The 21,160-nt window shown below is 38.6% G+C and overlaps 1 protein-coding gene across 1 annotated transcript in view; it reads right to left on the minus strand.

Moving 5' to 3' along the window:
• The window catches only part of PIK3C2G (phosphatidylinositol-4-phosphate 3-kinase catalytic subunit type 2 gamma), a 202,528-nt gene that overhangs the window by 121,448 nt on the left and 59,920 nt on the right, over positions 1-21,160 (minus strand). The window contains exons 13-15 of the mRNA XM_077178127.1: positions 17,867-17,981; positions 16,339-16,469; positions 10,189-10,377 (exon numbers count right to left, since the gene is read on the minus strand). Coding sequence (XP_077034242.1) covers positions 10,189-10,377; positions 16,339-16,469; positions 17,867-17,981 — 435 coding nt within the window. The remainder of the gene's footprint in view (positions 1-10,188; positions 10,378-16,338; positions 16,470-17,866; positions 17,982-21,160) is intronic.

Raw genomic sequence — 21,160 nt, forward strand, 5'->3', positions numbered from 1 at the left:
AGTCTTTTCCAACCTCAATGATTCTATGATTTTGTACACAGGGAATTTCACATCCACAGGAGTTGCCTAGATTGGTTCAAATTTGGCTGATTTGCTGTCGCTCTGCTTTAACAAGGAAAGGAACAGATGTGCTCTTCCATGTGTGTCTGCTACCTGGTGTCACCCTTTTGTGTGTTCCAGTACCTGCCTGATGGCCATTGCCACCCAAAGAATATTTCCCGTCTTCTGAAGCAAACTGGAAATGTTCCTGGAGACCTTTCAGTTACCAGGGGTTCAAGAAGGGTCAACTCTGCCTGAGGGGCAGAAATGTCTTCAAACAGCACCACAGTGAACTGGACATTGCTCAGAAAAGCTGGTGGGCTTTGATCCAGTTCCCTGAGGGTGAGCACCTGCCCCACAAAAAGCAGAGAATCTCTACCCTATGAACTGATATGGCCATTAGGAGAGATCTCCGATTTGGCAGTCTAGGCACACAAAAAAAAAGAAAAAATGAAGACTAAAGGACAAGGGTTATCCTGTCAATTCACCCTGAGGAAAGTACTTTGAAATCAGATCCTTCATGCATGGCAGGAGATGTCACAGGCCAACAGTGTCACTGCTTCAAGAGCTCAGCACAAAACCACACTGCTCTCTGCCCACCATCCCACCCAGCACCTTTTGCCAATAATATAGAAATAAAATCTGAAGTGAAACAGAGGAAGGCAGTATCACATTTGCAGCTATGACTGCTTGCTGCTATCAAGATAAAAAGAGAAGAAATTGTAAAGCTTGGTGCTCAGCAGTATTATGGCACCTGCTGCTTGAATCTTGAGCTTCTAAGTTCAATAAAACCAGCTGAAGCAGAGCAGTATGTACACTTTGATCAGAGAATTAACTAGAGGCCATCTAATAAAAATGGGGATATTTTGATTAGAAAAAAAAACAACAGGTGGAAAGTTGGACTCAAAAAAAATTAGTTTTCAACCATTTACACTTTTCAACTATTTACACAACCATTTCAACTTGTAACACTTTCCAGCACCCTTTAGCAATGTGACTCAGGTCTGGTTTTACTACTTTGTTTGTCTGTTATGGCACATATTTAATGATGTTTCTAAAATGGTTTATAATTCTTTGTATAATGCCAAGAGGGCCTTGATGGGGAGAGGAGGAACACATCATGAATAAATTATCATCCTAGGTCCAAATTAGATCTTTGCAAGGCTTATTTTTATAACTTATTTATTCTAGACAACCTATTAGGAATGAGAAGGTGTTACTTTAATATTCACATAGCTATTTAGAACAAAACATATTTGAAGGAGGCCTATATATTAAACAAAATAATCCCTTTCGTATCATCCTATTTTCTAATTATGCAATTGCTCCAAAGGCTTGTGTGCCAAGCATGTGCAGATAAGATGGAAATGAGTCTTTCCCTTCCCCTTCTTGCCTAGTTCAACAGGCTACTGAACAGTGAAATACACTCTAAACAGGCGCAAGGCCAGGCAGAAAAATGTTTTTACTTAGTTACAGCTTGTCCTGACCAGCAGCCAAGATCTCAACTCATGCAATGCTATGAGGACAGAAACTACTATTTTTTTTTCCAGCTAGACAAAGAACAAGAAAATTATTTTAATCCCAAACTTTCCAGAAAATTCAGCAGCTAACATTTGATTTATTTAGAATTTATTTGATGTAAGTTAAAACCAGGGCTATGTCTAACTCACCAGAAGCAGTGCCAGGAGATGTGATTAGGGCATGACAGGCACTGTGGTGAAATACCTTTAGGGTGGTTTGCTTCAGGAAACATGGCTCTTGTCATTCTTCTTCAACGAGATTTTGGTAATTTTGGTGACTAAATTGTTTCCTTCAGCTTGTAAATCTTGAGGTCAGCCTGAGGCTTAGCTCAATCTTTTGAACAGAATGGACAATTAGCCTATTTTTTCAACTACCTGACAATTTGTTAATCCCTAGATGCAATATCCATTGCTTTTTCTGAATTTCAGTGTTGTTCAGGACCACAGGTACAAGTGCAATATTGAATTTGTATTTAAATATTGTACACAGGCACAATATTTAATTCTATTTGTTTTCCCCCTTACATTTGTATTTGAGCAAACATTTAACAGCCTCAGAAACATTGGAGTTACAGGAAACTCTAATGAACTCCACTAGTATTACATGGTGCTATGCTATTCACACTTGCATACACCAGTTTATTTGCTAGAAGCCAATAAAAGGGGATGGTTTAGAAGCAAATCTGAGTAAAAAAAATCCTTTCACATGCCTGGAAACTGTGCCATCTTGCAGTCTGGTACTTCATTAGGGCTGGAAGGGGTTTTTTCCAGTGAATAATCTTGAAAATGTTTGAGTTGCATCAAATCTGATTTTAGTAATCCATAAATTAGTCTTGATTAGAGGACAAAATTAATTGGTTTTTGACTCTAACTCAATGCAAGAGAAATCACTTCAGGCCTAAGAAAAAGAGCTTTATATTTTGGATATTAGAGGAGAGCCGATTTCCAGGGCTTGCTGCAATGAACATGCAATTATTTATTTACACATGCCGAAAATTTTGAAAGCAGAGAAGTGAGACAACTCTACCACAACAAATTCAATATTCCAGTCTTTAAGGGGACATTCCTCAGAAATAGGAGCTCATCTTTAGCACAGTCTGTCTACATCAGATCAATTTTTGGAAGGATTTGAAATGACAGAATTCCTGACATGTGGCCTCTGACTGTGGCTTCAGACAGGCAGGACCTTCAAGGACTCTGCTTCCTAACTGCTTTATGGTTGTCACCAAAATATCTGGGAATTTAGCTAAAAAAAAAAACCCAGCTTAAAATGAAATCTTTTAAAAATGCTTGTAAGATTCTTTTATTGCGTAGTTTCAAAATGGTAACTGTCATCCAGGTTTAAGTTTCCACTCACTTATAGTTGTTTGGTTTTTTTCCCTTCAAGAAGCAACTTATTGGTTAATAAATACTTCATTGAATAGAACCACATTGTTGTGGTTCTGGTCTCTGTGACTAGAACCCAAGTGTTCCCCATTTATTTGCCTGGCTGCATTGTAATATCTTGCAGCTTTCTTCTCTTGGCCAATTTAACTGTTCTCTCTTAAAGCAATGAGTACTCCACAACAGAAATCATGGCTTCTTACATACTTGTTCCAGGTTTACACACATCAGAAACACCACAAGCTCTACCAAAAAATAAACAATATACAAATTATTGTTGTTGAGTTTAGTCTTTAGCTACAGGTCACTGTGCAGGACTTCAAATGTCCCCTACCCAACCTGTCTCACAATTTTTATTTTCTATAAGTTATGAAACTGTTTTTCTCTCATTAAACACTCATCTGCTTAAACTCAACACCCCTTTTGCAGTTTTGTTCTCTGCATGATGCCAATGATTGACAGCCACTTGTTTTTTAACATCTAAGTATATTATTAGATCTCCCTTGAGACTTTAAGATGTTTTTGTGACAGTTGAATTTTGAGCTGGGTGAGCATAGATTACAATTTGCTTTAGAAATAAGAAAAACTTTCAGTCTTTGATTCTTTTCATACAGATAGCCAGTCAGGGGCTATTTGTCTAGCTGTACCTTTCAGCTAAATCAGATTCAAAGAGAAAACTAAGTACTGCTGAGGAGTCCTGTGGATCTGTGAAATTCTCTTGAGATTTTAGCATTTGCCAGTGGTGAGCTGATTGTAAATGAGAAATAGATGTGCATTTCATTTTTAACAGTTTTACTATTCTAATTTTATTGTGCTGCCTCAAATAGCTCTGTGCTGGAATACATTTGTCAGGTAAGTGAAACTGCTCAGTTCTCTACATTTTCTGGCACATGATGATCTCTGAAGAGAACAATGTAGCCTTTCACAGGCCTTCTTTTAAGGTAGAGCCTTATATCATGCCACTTATCTCTGCATTTTCCTTTACATTTTAAGTTCTGCTGCATTTTCAAAAAAGAAAAACTTCAGTCCATGAAACAAGGGCAGAAACAAGGGAAGCTGAACTAGCAAACCTGTTGGAATGAGGATTCCAACAGAAAACAAAACACCCTTGGAGTAGTAGAGGATATCATGCCAATAACAGACAGGGAAGTTTTGTGAGGCAGTTAAGGTATTTTGAAAACAATTAGAAATGAAGAGGGAAGAAATTACTAGAATACTGATTAAGGTGTGTAGTTTTAGCTTACAGATAAGGTAAGCAGGACTTTCTGTTTGTGACTTTCATTCTTTTGAGGACTTCTAAAGAAAACACTGTGTGAATGTATGAAGGTCAGAAAAAGTAAGGACTAAAGGAAAGTACAGAAGGATAACAAAAACCATCAATAAAAAGGACACTGCATTTTCTTTTCTTTTTTTTTAAGAGAAAATTCACTCTTCATTGTGAGAGGTCACATGAACTATTCCCAACCCCACTCATTGCAAAGGTCATGGTCATATTCACTCATTTTGCTTTGGCTGATTGATTGGCAGATAGATCTGTGAATTTACTCACAGAAAATATACTTTCAGTGATGCTCAGAGAGATTTTCTACAAGAAATTCTGAGTGAAACAACTAAGAATAAGTTTAAGATGTCATGGAGACCATATGGTGAACCATATCCTAGGACAAGAGTAGGAAGAAATTAAGAAAAAGAAGTTTCCATTTGAAACCTGTATGATCTAGAAGGCTCTTCCCACCCTAGAGACAAACTTCTCTGTTGCATTAAAACCAAAGATTAAACCATGGAAAACATGATTATTTAGATTAAGCTTCCTGACTAGAGTGCACATTTATGCACAAAAACCATGCAATATTCTACATAGTTGTCTATTTGTCCTACTACAGAATTCTGCTGCAATACCCTTATATTTATTGCCAAGAAAGCTCAAAATGGTTAAAAGCAGTTAAAAAAATAAAGAATTCATCATGTGCGACTGCTTAAAAAGAAGCACGCATCACCATCTAAGTTATCACTAAATTTCATGTATATTAAGAATAAGCAGTTTTAAAGCTTTATCAGTAACATGTTCTGTACATCAAAGTATCAAATTAACTGTGGAGTATTGCTTTGTTCTTATCTTATTTCTTTGCCTAAGCCTGTGTTTGCTCTCCATGTTGATGCATAACTGCAGCCAAGGAACAAGATGCAAACAGGCAAGGTATGCTTTACTGCTATCTGATTTATAAATACTCTGCTGTATTTATAAATACTCCATTGTGAGCTCCAAGGGAACATTTTCAATTTTCCTTTTATTGAAACAATAACAATCTGATTCAAAAATTCTAAATCTGTTTGGCTTTCAAAGGTGCAAGAACAAAATTTGTTCTTCAAGGTATCACATTTAATTTTAATTATTGGTTAGGTATCTGAACCTCTGAAATGCCATAGCACTCTGTTACATAAATCAAGAATAATACTGTGACAGTCACAGGCTGAGGGATACTATAACCAAAACTGTGTCTGACACTGATTTGCCACATGGTTTTAAAGGAATGTGCTTTCCTGTGGAGTTGCCCTGACAGAATTAGAATTCAACAAGAAGTTTCCAGGAAAATTTTTAAGCCTAACAGGGAGGTTGCATCTTCACCTCCACAAGCTACTTCAAAAAATTCTCTCTGTAAAATAATTACAGCCATGCACTATACTGGAAAAAAGACTAACATTCCATGGCTCTTTCCAGATTCTAGCTCAATTTCCTCATTCCCAGCCATGACACCTCACAGGGCTGCAAATGTACTCTAAATAGGCCAGAAAAAAAACAAACCCACCAAACCAAAAAAAACCCATCAAAAAAAAAAAAAAAAAAAAAAAAAAATTACCCAAACCAACAAAAACAACTCCCCAAAAAAGCTGAAAAAGACCTTTGCTGGTTTGATTAATGAATGTGCTTGAACTTTCCAGTAATTTGAATAGCAAGATAACCTGCCTAAAAATTCCCAACTGTGGCTGCTCTGAACATACCCAAAACATTGGTCTGCCAACCCTGCCCTTGGTTTCTTTCAGTCATCAAGGAAGTTCTCTGAGTAAAGGAGTGCACTGGTCTTATTTCCCTGGACACAGCTGTAGAAAGATCTAACTCACTAAAGCTTGGCTTTTTACCCAACTCAATAAGTGAAATCAACAGCAAAATGCACAGGGCACCAAGAAGCTGCTCTGAGTAGGAAGGATCCTCTCTATAACTTCTGCCTTAGGGATAATTTTTTATTTCAGGCAATAGCTTATAACCATCCTTCCCTGAAATTAGAGGTAAGAGTGTAAAATCTTTTTTTCTCCACTTCCCCCTCCCATCCTCTCCATCGCATCTTTATTGATTAAAGGAACATTAATGGTTTTTTAAATTCCTTTTTCTAAGCATTGGCTTCTAGGGCTGTAAGAAACAATGCACTTGCTCTGAGTACTGGATTCAAGGTTGCAGCTGAATTTATCTGTGAAATGTACCGTGATTGTGTTTTTCATTTATGAAAGTTCTTCCTTTCCACAGCATAAATGAGCATGTTATCATTTGCCTGCCTTGAGGGCTGCCTGCAAAAGTGGAAGAGCATAAGCAAGAGAGACAAACTCAAAGAACAAGAAACAAGAACAAGAAAATTAAAGGGTGTGTTTAACTGTGAGGTGAACAAAACAACTTAGAAATTGCAGAAAGTTGCAGTGAGGTTTCCAGCTCAGATTCCTGATAAGGGGGCTTGGCCTGATGGACTCTGATACCCCTCCCTTAGCTCTGTGATGCTGCCTTCTATGCCAGGAAGCACCTCCAATGTTTTCATTTCTCTGTCCTCCTCAATGGGTGTTTGAGTTTAATCCGCTGCTTTCTTTGCTCTGAGAAGAAGGATAACCTAGAGTTCCCAAGCCAAGGCTTGCAGAAGTGACAGTGATTTTGAGAACCCTTTCTAAAGAGTGAGCACATGCCTGCAGCACAAATTCAAGTTCTCCTAAAGACACTGCAAACTGAAGTTCCACCACAGAAAGCATCCAGAATCTGGAGTGACTGGAAACTCTTGGTCTCTTTTATGGTATTGATAAATTGTGGTGCACAGAAATAACACAGCACAGAGCTGAGCTGCAGATTTGGCTTTAGGATTGTAAGCTGAATATTTATGCAGAATCAATTTTACTTTGGAAAAAGTCATGGAAGAAAAATGCAAGAGGGCTCTTGCAATAACAGCAACAACAAAATCTGTCTGAGGAAGTCTCTGAGCTACAGAATACTGAAAGCTGGGAGAGTAGCAGTGTCACTATGTTTGGCCCATTTTCACTGTGTTCCCTGGGTAGCTGCTGTCCACTGCAGAGAGAATGCACTAGACTGACTTTTGGGCTGATTTAGTACAGTTGCTCCTGCCAGAAACACTTGTAGACAAAGATCAGCTCTAATTCACTTTCCTTACCCATGGTTTGATAGCGATGGTTACACAAGTCCTTAAAATAGACATGAATATATGGAGAGAATGTATTTTATATTCTGCTCATGTTTTATATGAACTTGGATCTTTCAGCCGTGTCTTCGCAATCACAAGAAATCAGAGAGCTGTTTCCTGGATGATAGAAGTGAGGAACTGAGTTGATGAGTTGTCAATGCCAAACATAAAACGGGATAGAGTTGAATGAATGTTCAAAACCAGCTCAGTTAAAAAGCCTGTGATCCAAAGTCAGTGAGGGTAAGGGGGAAGGAAGGTTGGGCCCCAGCCAGTGTTACTGTACTTTTCTCAAATTGATAGAAAACTGAGAAATAGAGAACCAAGAGAAAAAACCTCAGAAATGCATTTATATGGAAAGTACTCCTCTCCTTCAACCCACTCTCTCAATTTGCATGTATCCAAGTGTCTCAGCAGTTCAATCAGTGACCTAGACAGTTTTGAAATGAGGAAACAATCTCTGTGTTTCTGAAGGTTAGCTTCCCAGCTGTTCATGCACCAACAAGATATTGTGGATATAAGAAGGACAGATTTTTTTCCTAAGAGGATTTCTTCTGTGATGCAAAAGTTCTTTCTGCAGTATTACCATGAAGCAAAAAACCTGGATTGATATTATCTTCTGTGAGAAACTAAAGGGACAAAGCATCTCAGATCCTGATCAGGAGAGAAGTACTTGTTCTTTGGCACAGCTGCAGGTGCCAGCCACTCCCCATGGTGGCACAAGAGGGACAAAGTGGTGACATTTTCCCCTCTTTTCCGTGCCAGCAATCTTTGTTTAGCTAGAATGAACAATGGGTGCACTGCAGCTGATGCACACTGAGAAGCTGGGGGACAGACTAATATTAAATACTCTCTGAAGCACCTGAAAGGGCTGATATTCTGCACCACACCCTCGTGCAGAGCTGCATCTTCAAAGAGCAATCAAGATCTACTCTGAAGTCTGGAACACAACACACTGCTCATAAACTCCTTTCTACATGGATCTTTTAGAAAGTAGAATTGGATCCAAAGAATTTAATAATGATAAATAACAATATTATGCTCCAGAATCTAATCTTTCAGGATCTTTGCTTCCACCATTCCCACTACACATAAAAAAGACATATATGCAAACATGTGAATGTGCTAACGGTTCAGATAGAAACCTGGGATACAAGTATTAGGAAATTGCATCCAGAAAAAAGAATCAGTTTTAGATTATTAAATGTCTATTTTTAATAATCTGACAGTAAATTTACCAAGTCACAGTATATTTCCCAAGTAAAGATTTGGAGGAGGTTTATTTTTTTCCCAAAGGTAGAGCATGAAACTGAGATTGCAAAACTGATGCAGCTTGTGCTTACTCAAGACAAGCAACGGCTTGATAAAACAAATTTGCTCAAGCATTTCATCTGCATGTGTAATGCTTTTACAGGTCACTTAATGCAGAATACCTCCCAAGTTTTTGGAAGGAATGTAGCTGCTGACACAGATCCTGTCCCCTGACATCTCTGTTCCATCACTTGGGTAGGGCTATCTCCAGCATCAAGCAAGTGTCCTGACAAACAATCAGCCCCCAGTGGGGGTGGAACACAAGGCACCACAACAGGATTTATTCAACTGACTTCAAAGTTCTATCCAATCTGCTTCAGAAAGATAGGTTACACGTGGGACTGTATGTATTTACATAGATTATTGTATAATCCAGAGATATATTTCAGTCCTCCTTATCTCCCAATATTCACCTGGTGCCTGTTGAGTAGTTTGAAGTTATGGAGTGCTGAGTAAGTGTTAAGTGTTTGACTGATCACCTGTTACCAGAAACTGCCTGAATCTGTTCTAGAGAATGAAATACTCTTCTCATTATCCTGAGAAACAGAAAACCTTCTCAGCCAAGCAGACGTGGCTGGCACACTCAAGGTCATCACAAGAGCTGCAACTCCATTTTCACTGTGGCCCAGAGAGAAAGGAAAACACAGCCAGTGCACCAAACTGGACAGGGTGCTGAGCAAAATGAAACACTGAATGAACCAGCACATGATCCTCCTATTTATCATTACCGTCCTGTGGGAATTGGAAAAACAGAAACTTCCACAGACACTGAAGGATTTGATCTGCAGCCTTGGAAGGAGGTTGGACTGATGTAAAAATACAACACACAGACATTAAAGCAGAAAAATCATCAACTTTTATACTTCTACAGTTGTAAGAAAGAATATGCCTTAAGAAAGTTAGAAACTGTATTGATAAGATGCTGAAGGGTTTATTATGTAGGGGTGTAACTATGCGGAGTAAGTTAAGAGTTTACAAATTGTAAGAGAAGGATCTGTGTACATATGAGACAGAAGCCTATTGGACAAAAGTATCCACAGTACAGCAAAATTAATAAAGGTGATAGGTTAGAAAAGCAAAATAAATTCTGTGACAATTGTCTATTAGATTAGAAAGTTCTATATTGCCTTGTAACAAAGAACTTGTGACTACTTTGAGCTGTAACCAACTGCTTGCTCCTCTAAAATCTCTCAGCCTCTGAGAGTGATGTTTATCTGAGCAATGAATCGTTCTTAGCCCAAAGATGGTCCCATCCCTTCATTAAAAGCAGTGACAATGATAACCTTCTCAGCCAATCAGACATGGGTGGCACCCTCAAAGTCATGGCAAGAGCTGCAACTCCATTTTCACTTTGGTCCAGAGAGAAAGGAAAGCACAGCCAGTGCACCAAACCTGGACAGTGTGCTGAGCAAACAGCAGCACTGAATGATCCAGCACACGATCCTATTGTTCATCCTTAATTTCCTACCTGGGTGATTTTCCCTTACCTGAAAGTTAGCAGCCCAAGTGCCTGCAGAGGGTGGGAAAACCTCCAAGCCCTCAGCAGGGCATACATTTCTGACACAGTGGTTCTGTCCCAGCTGGGTGCACTGCCCAGCACCAGAGGAAGGGAGCAGTTCTGGTTATTGCAGGAGTAGCGATAAAACCACAAGATTCTTCTCTGCTGCTCTGAGAGTCTGGAAAAGAAGATTAAAATTTCAGTTTGAAATTAAAACCATCTGAAGCTTTGTGTAGCAACAAACTTTATTGTACAGAGGGCCCAAGTCACACAGTACACTGCTTTTCAGCAAAGTACATGTTTTCCTTTGGGTAGGATATCATTTTCTGCAGACCAGCTTTTATAAGAAAAGTGATACTTATATTCTGGATCTGTCAGCCTTAGGTCATATAAAAATGAAGTGTCAAAAGACACACACAGATATATATATATATGATTATTTCACATTCCAAGCACTTTCAATTTTCTTCTCTGCTGTCTCTATTGTTGGTGTTGTTTGTTTGTTTTTACTGGTTGGGTTTTTTGTTTTTTTCTTGACAAAGAAGGTACAGTTGTCACTGGGTAAATTATTGTTACACCTATCTGCTACAAATCATCTCTAACTTTCAGAAACAGACACACAACACTGCAAGTCATAGCTTTCATTCCTACCCTTGTTTTTCCTCTTTAATGCAGGGGTATCTATTTTTAACATATTTGCTTTTAAAATAATGCTTAGGCACATCTATGCATGTACACAAAAACATGAGCACAGGTACACACATGCAGAGTGTGATTATCCCTAGTTTAGAAAAGTTTAGAAAAGGAAAGAAAAGCTCCCAACAACTTCTACATTTGTTTGAAAAGACTAGCTTCCCATGTTTTACTGTACTCACAAAAAAATAATAAGAAGAAAAAAAGATGCAATATGCACTCCTCACAGAGATATTACATATCTAAATGTCATATTGATAAAATGGTCAGTCATCACACCATATTTCACCACAGCACAATAATTTCTGCCTTATATCATCTGATTTGTCAACAATTCAGATGTCTTTGCCTCATGCATATTAAATCTCAGGTTCTGACACATCAGAAAACAGGAAAATAAATTTCCCTGGAGAAACAAGCTCAGACAACAGCCTTAATTTGATATCAGAGCCTTCAAAAGCAAACTCTTTTTGAGAGTTTGAGAGAAAGAGCAAACTTATCTCCAGTTCATACAAATAATTACTCAAATCAAGAAGAACATTGGTTTTCTCGGTCATATTTGACCAGGTTGGTGATGCAGCTAGTTAATAGCATAAAACAATTGTGACTTTAAAAAACCTGAACATTTCAGAATGAGGTGTGAGGGATCTAGGAGGAGGCAATAAGTAAATAGTTTGCTTCCAGACAAGCATTTAATTATCCAGATATGTAAACAGGGTTCAAAATCCAAGTGTTTACATTTTTTCCAAGGTTGTCTCCCTTCTATTTGCAATGTTTTGGGACATTCTTAGCCAAAAAAAATTCTAGCCCCACTCTAACTGTCAAGATTGTGTCATTCACAGCTCATAGAAATGAGTTCCTTTGGCTCTGTAGGCACTTGAGAACTTTTTTCCTTTGCAATTTTGAATTGCCAAGTGTTTAGGAACAGAGAGCAGCAGCACAAAGATGGGCATGTTTTTTCCTTAGTGAATGTTAATTTCTTCCCTTTAGGAGAAGAAGCTCATAAATGTATGCAGAAGATGAACTTAACTGTGATACCAATCCTGACTTTCAGTAAGCAGCTCAGGAAAAGTGTCATTTTGGTAATGACTTCAAGAAACAACTCCAGAATTCATAGCGTGTCTTCTGTGACAACAGATAGATGCTTTTGTGATCATGTGAAAAAGTCACACAGAGAGAAAGAGATAAAAGCAGGCCTAAAACTTCACTGCCTGTCTGGTTATTTTGTGTATTTGGATGACATTGTGCAGGACAGTTCAGCTAAAGGACCTTGTTCAAATGATAATTTTAAGCAGAGATTTCAGCTTTCAAACAGCATCCTCCAAACTAGACAGTCTGTTGTTCAGATTAAAGCAGCTAAAACTTCTACTGAGCTTGCGAAGGGTGATAAGAAATCAATCCTTGTATCATGTTTTCTAAATAACAGATTTCTCTCTCTGACTTTACTCAGAGGCAATGCCATTTTCTCTTTGCATGCTTTAAAGATCAGAGATGAAATGAAAGGGTGGGTGGGGCAGGAGTGTCTTAAGTTTTAAGTTTCTTAGTTGAAACAAAGTTTATATAAATATTTAATAAGACATTTAAGATGGTAAAAATATTTTGCATACATATAGGATCTGTAGATTGTTAAGCAAATAAGGGCATTTCTTTGTCTCAGTAGGGTTAAGATGCTATTTAAACCTCTTTTTTAATAAAAGTTAAGTTTATAGTTTTTAGGTGGTGTATCTATTTAGGTGTATCTAAATTTCCCTCCATGTGAGATATATATTAAAATATATAGCCTTCTGCTTAACATGAATAAAACCAAAATACCTTATAGCCTAAATAATTCAGTTGTTTTCTGTTCAGGATTTGATTAATCCCTTTAACTCAATGAAGAAAACAGCTTCTCTGAAGACTTTGTTAGTTGGTGTTTTTACTTTTTTGGTGGGAGGGGGAAAGAGCATAAAATGAGCTTAAATGCTTCTGATCTGCTTTTTTTGTTCACTTTCAGTACTAAAGGAGAACATGACAAAAGGCAAAGACAGGAGAGAGCAGAGAAGGTCAAAAACAAAAATTTCTGTCCCCCAGCACTGATTTTCACTTTAAAGTTTCTCCTCCATGGACAGTCTAGAAAAGATCTCTTCCACTATTCACCCAGCTGGAAGTAGATCTAATCCCACCTCATTACAGGATTTTTGTGACCACTGGTAAGCAAACGAGATCCTTTCCAGGCAAGTGGCCAAAAGGAAAAGGGAAGCTGGAAGAGAGGGAAAAGTAAGGTAGAAGGAAAATGATGAATGAAGGAAATAAAGATGTCAGAAACCAGACTGGCATGATCCTGGCTTCAAACCAGTCTCCCATCCCTTCACCGGGACACACTGCAAGCAGGCTGCACCAGGTTCAAAGAGCAGCCTTAATCTCAGATGCAGAGCTTGCTGGGGCTTGTATTTCAAACACATTAATCCTAAAAGGAACCAGAAGCTCACATCTGAAATGTTTGCAGATCAGCCAAAGCAGCTGGCAGTAAGCAATGACCTCCCCTCTTGGCTCTCTCTGGTCTGGCTTGGTGATGATGCCAAAGATCAGAGTGAGAGACAGTGAGAAGCACAAGAGCCATGTGGGCACATTCATTTCCTTCAGTGCCACTCAACAATACCTTCATTAATCAACATCCAAGAGAGTGGGTGAGATTGGAAGAGCTGGCCAAGGGACCACTGGTCTGAGCCACCTACCATAAAGACAAGAGCCTGAGCTGCTGGGAGGAGCACATATCTGGGACAGACACACATCCATGTACCAGGAAGAGGCACAAGCACCAGCAACCAGCTGAGTTAGCTGTGGATCTTGAGGGTTTTTATGTGTTTTGTGTTTACTTTATGCTGAGGGTGTCAGCAGCTGGGGAGAGCAGGGAGATCTGGATCCAGCTACTGGACAGACTACGCAGAGCTACTGGTGCAATCAATTTTTGGATACTATATATAAAAATATATTGTATTTGCATCTATTCCAGCAGCAGACTTGGATCATGACCCTGCAGAGAGGAGGAACAGAATCAGGCTGTCTGTGCTGTCAGTTTTGTGGCAGCGCTGGATTTATAACACTGCTGGATTCAACAAGCATGCAGCTGTCTGGTTTTTACCACTGTTTCTTCCTTTTCTACCATTGGTTTAAGAGTTTTCTGTCCATTCAGATATTCCCTCTGCTTGTAGTAGGAGGAACAGAAGGATCCTGACAGACTGAGAAAGGTTTCTTGTATGCTCTGACACAGACACCTACTTATTTCAAAGTCATATTTGAGGCTTGTAAGCCTGAAGCATCAGCACAGAGTGATACTGCCACTAAAAAAGCTGCCTAGATTCCTCTCTTTTTCTTGACATGTGGAAAAAAAAGAAAAGAAGAAATCTTCAAATATCATGGCAATAATGTGTTGGGATACAAACACGCTACAATTTTTTTAAGAGAAAGTATTTCATGAATGAGAAAGGTTAAAAGGATTCCTCTGATACAGATACAACAAAATTTACAGGCTGACAGATTCCTCTGGATTAAAAAAGTACCATTAAAAAATGGAATTGCTTCATTCAAACTCCAGATATGTTACCCTTCCCTAGATGATTCATTTACTAGACCAGCTTTGCCTGTAAGACAGGAGAACAAAAAAAAAACAAACTATGGAAACTATGGGAAAACACAGGATTACCACTGCCTTTCATCCAAGGACCTGAATTTAGCACAGCCTAAACTCCAAACGGGTGACTTTTCAGTGGTCTTTTCCCTTCATATTCCCACAGAACCCCAAAATTGTTGTATTAGGGATGTTATAGGATCGATCCTTTGCTGGTCCTTTCTGAAACCTATCCATGAACCTCTTATCCATGAATTTGTGTTCAGCCTTCACAAATGTGGTGATGTTGTCATCTGCCTTCACAGCTTTGTGACAGACTTTAAAATCTCACCACTGACTGTAAAGAAACACTTTATTCCATTTATTGTGAATTGATTTCCTACTCGTTTCATTGAATGTCCCTAAGTTCAAATATTGTAGGATTTGATGAGGCATTTACCTTGCCCATCACCATCATGATTTTACAAAAATTAATTGTACATACACAGACATCCTCTAGTCTTCTCTCCAAGCTATAGTCTCAGCCTTTTTAGCTTCTCTTGGTCAAAGAGAAACTTAAGCCCTTTCATGATATTTGCTGCCCCTCTCTGCACACTTTGCACATCTACTGTGTCCTTCCTGAGTCTTGAAGACAAGAACCATGCAGCATTCTCAATAAAATGGACATCAAGGTTTTAAGCAGCAGAGAAAGGGCATGACCTATCTTCTTTGACAAATTACTTTGTACTTTGCTAATTTCTTAATGATCTTATTCCTTCTTACTGAAACCATATTTTTGCCATGGTAACAGAGGTCACAGGCAGTGGGTTTGAAGTTCCCTAAATCATTCTAAAGCATATTTTGTAGATGGAAATTTCAACATCACTCTTCATAATAAAATACTGACATCCCATTCATATTTTTAAACAGACTAACTAAACCTCAAATCACACATCCTATGGTTAATAAAAATAATTTTACATTTTGTTTGTCTTTGTAAAAGTTGAGTTAAACATAAAAACAACTCTTTTTTAAAATAAATTAATTTTAGAAACCCTCAAACCACCAACATAGAAATCAGCACAGAAAAATCTTCTTAACAGATACATCATATCCCACTGAGAGTGCTGAATTAAGTTGTTTAGTTATTGCAAAACTAATGCACCTTTTGACCTTTGATGGAGGATTAATTTACACAATTAACTGCTATTAGTATAATGGCTCTCTGTGAGCACCTGTGTTCCAAATTCCACTCTGATTACGCCCAAAATTACTTTATGCAGTACATAATCCTAATTGGTAGTACAACACTCATGTAGCAGAGCATACTAATCTACCTCAGTTCAGAGTGTGTTTTGTACCACTGTGTCTTTATCCACCTTCTGTGGAACCTGAACTTTCCATACTTTTTTCCTTGCTTATAACCTGAAACAGATTTCTCAAAGGCCATTTATTTCAGAGCTCCATCTGAAGTTTGAGTGTTTAATAAATAAAGGAGGCTGATTTCCTTAGGACCTAAAGGTGTTCTTGATAATACTGGTACAGATGCACTGCATTACCTGAAAATCTTATGTTTTGAATGAAAAATTAGTTTCTTGCCTCAAAGACATGAAAAGATTTAGTAATAGAAAGGGAAAAACAATCCTTTTCTAAACTGATAAAATACACTGCCACCTCCAGGGCCTTGTTAGGCCTTGCTGTGATCTATTCTTTCATTTAGAGGTGTTACTCCTCAAATCAGCCAAGCTAGGCTGCTTCAGAGGAAAATTTTGTTTTTAACAAATTGGATACATTTAATTGTGATTGATAGGGTGGGTACAGCACAGCAAGAACCAGCAGGGTGAGGTGGGGACAACTTACAGCAAGAGAGAATGTCTCTGTGAAAGTCTTGCAATGTGCTTCAGGCACTCTTGGGTTGGCTCTACAAGATCACCTCTTCTTTCTTCAGGTTCAGGTTTAATGAACTCCAAATCAGCTTCTGGGAAGTCAATCTTTATTAAAAAAAAAAAAAAAAACAAAGAGAAAAAAAAGGAAGGCTTTTAGCAATGTGTAATCTCCAAATACAAGTGTCAATAAGTGTCAAGAAATGCTATCTTGGATTTGTACAGGGAGTACACGAAGTATGACAAAAAGAAGGGGGGATAATTATTCGAACATGCTCACTGTATGTAATATGTTACTTACAAGTTTTGGTGATAAATTCCATCCACAAAAATCAGTGGAACCTAACTTTCCTGGGAGAATTTCAGGCATCATATTGCAATTTTATTAGAACTACGTAAGCTCAAAACTGAACTTTTTGCCTCCTTTTTTTTTTTTTTTTTTAAATGAGATGATTCCCGAATGGAAACCTTTCATTAATGTAGGTTTGTTTTGCTTTTTTGAAAAGTAAGGCTATTTCTGATGTGCAGCTTGTCACTGCAAGAGATGGAAATTGGATTCCTGATTTCTCTTCTGGATGTTCAATTTATAAATATATTGTACAGAATCTACCAATTTTCCATTCTTACACATGCCTGTCAGAAATGAAGGATAATGTTTGTTAAGGTACAGAGAAAGCAAACATTCAAACAAAACTACAACACGAGTTACTTGATAATCTGAGTAGACTTATCTGAAAATTCAGATTGTTCTTCAAAATTCAACTCAATTTGCATCCAGCTTTGGTCTATTAATGCACACCAAAACATCTTATCTCTATCTAATTTTTAATGTAAGTATTTGATATGCATCACTTTTCTAAAAGTTAACAAATTTGTTCCCTATAAAACACTCACTCAAAAAACTGGATGATCTTTAAGGTCTCTTCCAACCCAAGCCTAGATTTTCTATAAAATATATATATTTACAACATTTCCAGCATGCTCACAAACTGTGATACTGCTATATGGCTGGAATAGCTGAAAATGAGGGGGGGCAGAATGAGAAATCCTATTTCATTTCTTTCAGTAGATATAAATTAATATATAAATTAATAGCCATTTACTGTCTCAACTTCCCTGAATTATTAATAGAGGGAGCTATTTTAAGGCATGGTCTTTGACTGAACTCCTCAGCCTGGAAAATCCCCATTTGCTCGTCTGTTAAAACAAGGTTATTTTTAGGCCAGGCTCATTTATCTGTAATATCTGCTTTTACATTTAATTTGCTAACAGACATTAGCATTTTTAAATACAGAAAACAATTGGCTTTGTCCTTGAAATACCCAGTTGCTAACTCAGCCTGGAAAGGTGACAAAACCATCATGCAGACCTGATGTAATTCTTTGAGTGGCTGCAATGGACATTGGATTTTGAGTTTGGGTGGTCTGGATGAACTGTGGGAACACCCCTTTTCTTTGCACTTTGCTAGAAAACAAGCCTTTTGCTTTGCTTTCTGGCTTCCTCACCTGCAGGGTGGCTGAGGTTGGTGTCTCAGTGCTGCAGATGCCCGGGGTGATCACTGCTGTGGGGAGTGTGCTGCACGGTGCCAGGCTGAGCAGCACGGTTCCACGGACCAGCCTCCTGCAGGAAACAGGGAGAGAGGAACACTGCACTGGTAATCACTGAAATCATGGAACTGCAGAGCTCAAAGGACAAGCAAAAGGAGAGCAAACCCTTTATCTTTATGTGACTAGTACAAATCTGGCCTCAGCCAGCAGAGTATTGTATTTGCAGGGATGTCCCAACGAGGGCAGGAATGATGCATCTGACTCCATGTTCTCAGAAGGCTCTTTTATTACTTTATGATACTATATTAGTTTAAAGAATACTATACTATACTGAAGAATACAGAAAGGATACTTACAGCAGGCTAAAAAGATAATAATGAAAACTCGTGACTCTTTCCAGAGCCTCGACACAGCTTGGCCCTGATTGGCCAATGAGTGAAAACAACTCACAGCAGAATCCAATGAAACAATCACCTGTGGCTAAACAATCTCCAAACACATTCCACATGTGAGCACAACACAGGAGAAGCCAATGAGATAAGAACTGTTTTCCTTTTCTCTGAGGCCTCTCAGCTTTCCAGGAGAAAAATCCTGGGCAAAGGAATTTTTTCAGAGAAAGTGAATGCCACAGCAGAGCTTGCATCCTGGTGGCCTCACTGCCACAGCAGCATCCCTGCACTTGCAGGGTTCATGAAAAAAAAATCCCTCTGCCAAGACATTCTGAGTCAGCTCTGCACTTCCCCACTGGCTTCTTGTGTGACAGGGGCTGCCCTTTAAGCAGGTGTAAAAATAAGGATAATACAATATTTCTGTCCCTAGATTTAATTTTGAGGGCAAATATGGTAGAGACTGTCAAACATTGATACGCTGTGAAAGGTGGAGGGCAGCATATTTATTCCACAAAAAGAAGAAACTCATGGCTATCTCTACTGCTTCCATAAGGGATCCTTGCTGATTTTATGTGTGGGTGGCAGGGAGGGGGAAGTATGATATAAGAGTCTCCAAAGAGTTGAAAGGAGTTTGAGTGGGATAGTTTGTACCACATGTGCCACATGGAGTTTTTGGACAGATGAAAGGTTATAGTCTGAAGTACCAGTCTTAGCACTACACCCACAAGAAAGTCTTATCAGTAAAACAGGCATGCATGTGGCCAGCAGATAAGAAACCCAGCCTGATTTGGCAGGGCAGCACAATCCAGTCTAGAGAACTTGAATAAAATCAGAAAGTTTGGGTGTAAATCTGAAGCATAACAAACCAACTCAAATTTATATTGCAGCACCTGAATAAAGGAAGATATCACTCACTGGGCTTATCCCTTAATTTGTCTATATCTTAATGAGTACTGAAGTTGGAAATCTGATTATGTTCAGCACCTCGTCTTTTACTGACAAATAATTTTTATTAAGATTTTTTTAAACACTGCTCAGTCAAAACAACTGAGAGAATCACTAGATACTGCAGCAGAAGCAGCCAGCCAGGTAAATGAGGTCTGAACTCCCACCTTTCACCTAGGAGGTTCAAGAGATACCAGATGGACCATTTGATCCCAGCACGAATTTGCAATATTGCTGTAAAGAAAGTATCTTTTGAATTGTAAATTGAAATAAATTGCTTCAAGCCATCTGAAGAAGATTGAAGAAACTCCCACAAAGTGACTGTTACAGTCAACATAAATGAGTATAAACCTAACTCAGGACTAATTTTTCTTTTCCACTTCTTAAGCTGTTTGTGTAGTTAGCACAAACATTCTACTTTATTTTTTTGCGAGAACAGAGCTCAGGAGGATTAAAGACAGTTATTTTCTGAAGTTTTTTGCAGCTGTAGGTGGATTTGCAAGGGAATGGAGGGAGAAAAAGAACTGTGATATGAACAAGATACTTGGAAGAAAGCAATTGTGTGATATGAAGTCTATCTCATTTAGGTAATTGATGTGAATGAGGAAGTGATCAATGGTGATTCAAAGAGGTTTTCCTGTGATGTGTACTCAGATGACCTTTAATAAATGAGTTGCATCTCTTCAACTAATCCTTTGTTGACAAAGATTTACATCATAATTTGAACTAATTGGCACTTTTGTTAGAAGGGAGAGGAGTAGCTGAGAATAAATGAACATGAAGACTAAATTACCCTTTTGAGCTCTCATTACTGCTAATCACTTTCATATTGTGCTCTAAAACTATGGGAGCCTTTAAAAAAGAATACATTCAGTGGATTTTTTTTCCTGGGAAACCTGTGTAGACAAATATAAGTAGTATAGACCTCAGAGGAGCTCTAGATGTGTTTGAGACCTTTCCTAAGCTCATTATTTCAACTCATTTACACCTAAAACAGATGTGGCTAAAGACTGTCCAGGAAGACTAAGAAGAATTGTTGAAGGCAGATGGGCTTCTCAGACATAAAGAGAATTTAATAGGAAATCAAAAGTCATGCAAAAAAGCAAAGCAAAGCAAGGAATTAATTCACTTCTTCCCATGGGCAGGCAGGTGGCTCAGCCACCTCCAGAAGAGCAGAGCCCCAGCACAGGTAACAGTGTCTTGGGAAGACAAATGTCACCACTCCAAATGTCTCTACTCTTTCTCCTTTATCCCCCTCACTTTATGCTCTGAGAATGATGTCCCATGGTCTGGAATGTCCCTCTGGTCAGTTGGGATCACCTGTCCTGGCCATGTCCCCTTCCCAGCCAGCCCCAACTTCCTTGCCAGTGTGGCAACAAGAAAAGCAGAAAAGGCCTTGGCTCTGTGCAAGCCCTGCTCAGTAACAAAACCATCCCTACATTATCAACCCTGTGCTCAGCATAAATCCAAAACACAGCTCCATACCCAGCCACTGGGGAGAAAATTAATTCTACCCCAGCCCAAACCAGCAGCACACTCAGCCAACTTTGGGGCACTACCAGCACATTCAATGATCCTCAGAAAAATCAGATTTTGGAAACAGAAATGGAACAACAACAGGGGCCAAGTGGATGAATGAAACGGGGAAAAGATGCATCATTATTTTTAGAAAAAGAAGCAGGTGAGAGGGCAGGATCCATTCTGAAAATGAAGGAATTATCATCTTGATAACCATATCCTTTAGTGAACAGTCAGGTTCTTCTCTTTGCTACTTGGTTCTGCTGATGAGGTCAGGAAGGTGACTCCCTATTCCACCTACCATTGCAGTTTTTCCATCTCTGAGGTGAGGGTAATGACCTTTTAAAGACTCCTAGAATGATCACAGACACAGAAAATGGCTTTCATGTAACAACTTCAC

Source organism: Agelaius phoeniceus, chromosome 5, assembly GCF_051311805.1.
Source record: "Agelaius phoeniceus isolate bAgePho1 chromosome 5, bAgePho1.hap1, whole genome shotgun sequence".
Lineage (NCBI taxonomy): Eukaryota > Metazoa > Chordata > Aves > Passeriformes > Icteridae > Agelaius > Agelaius phoeniceus.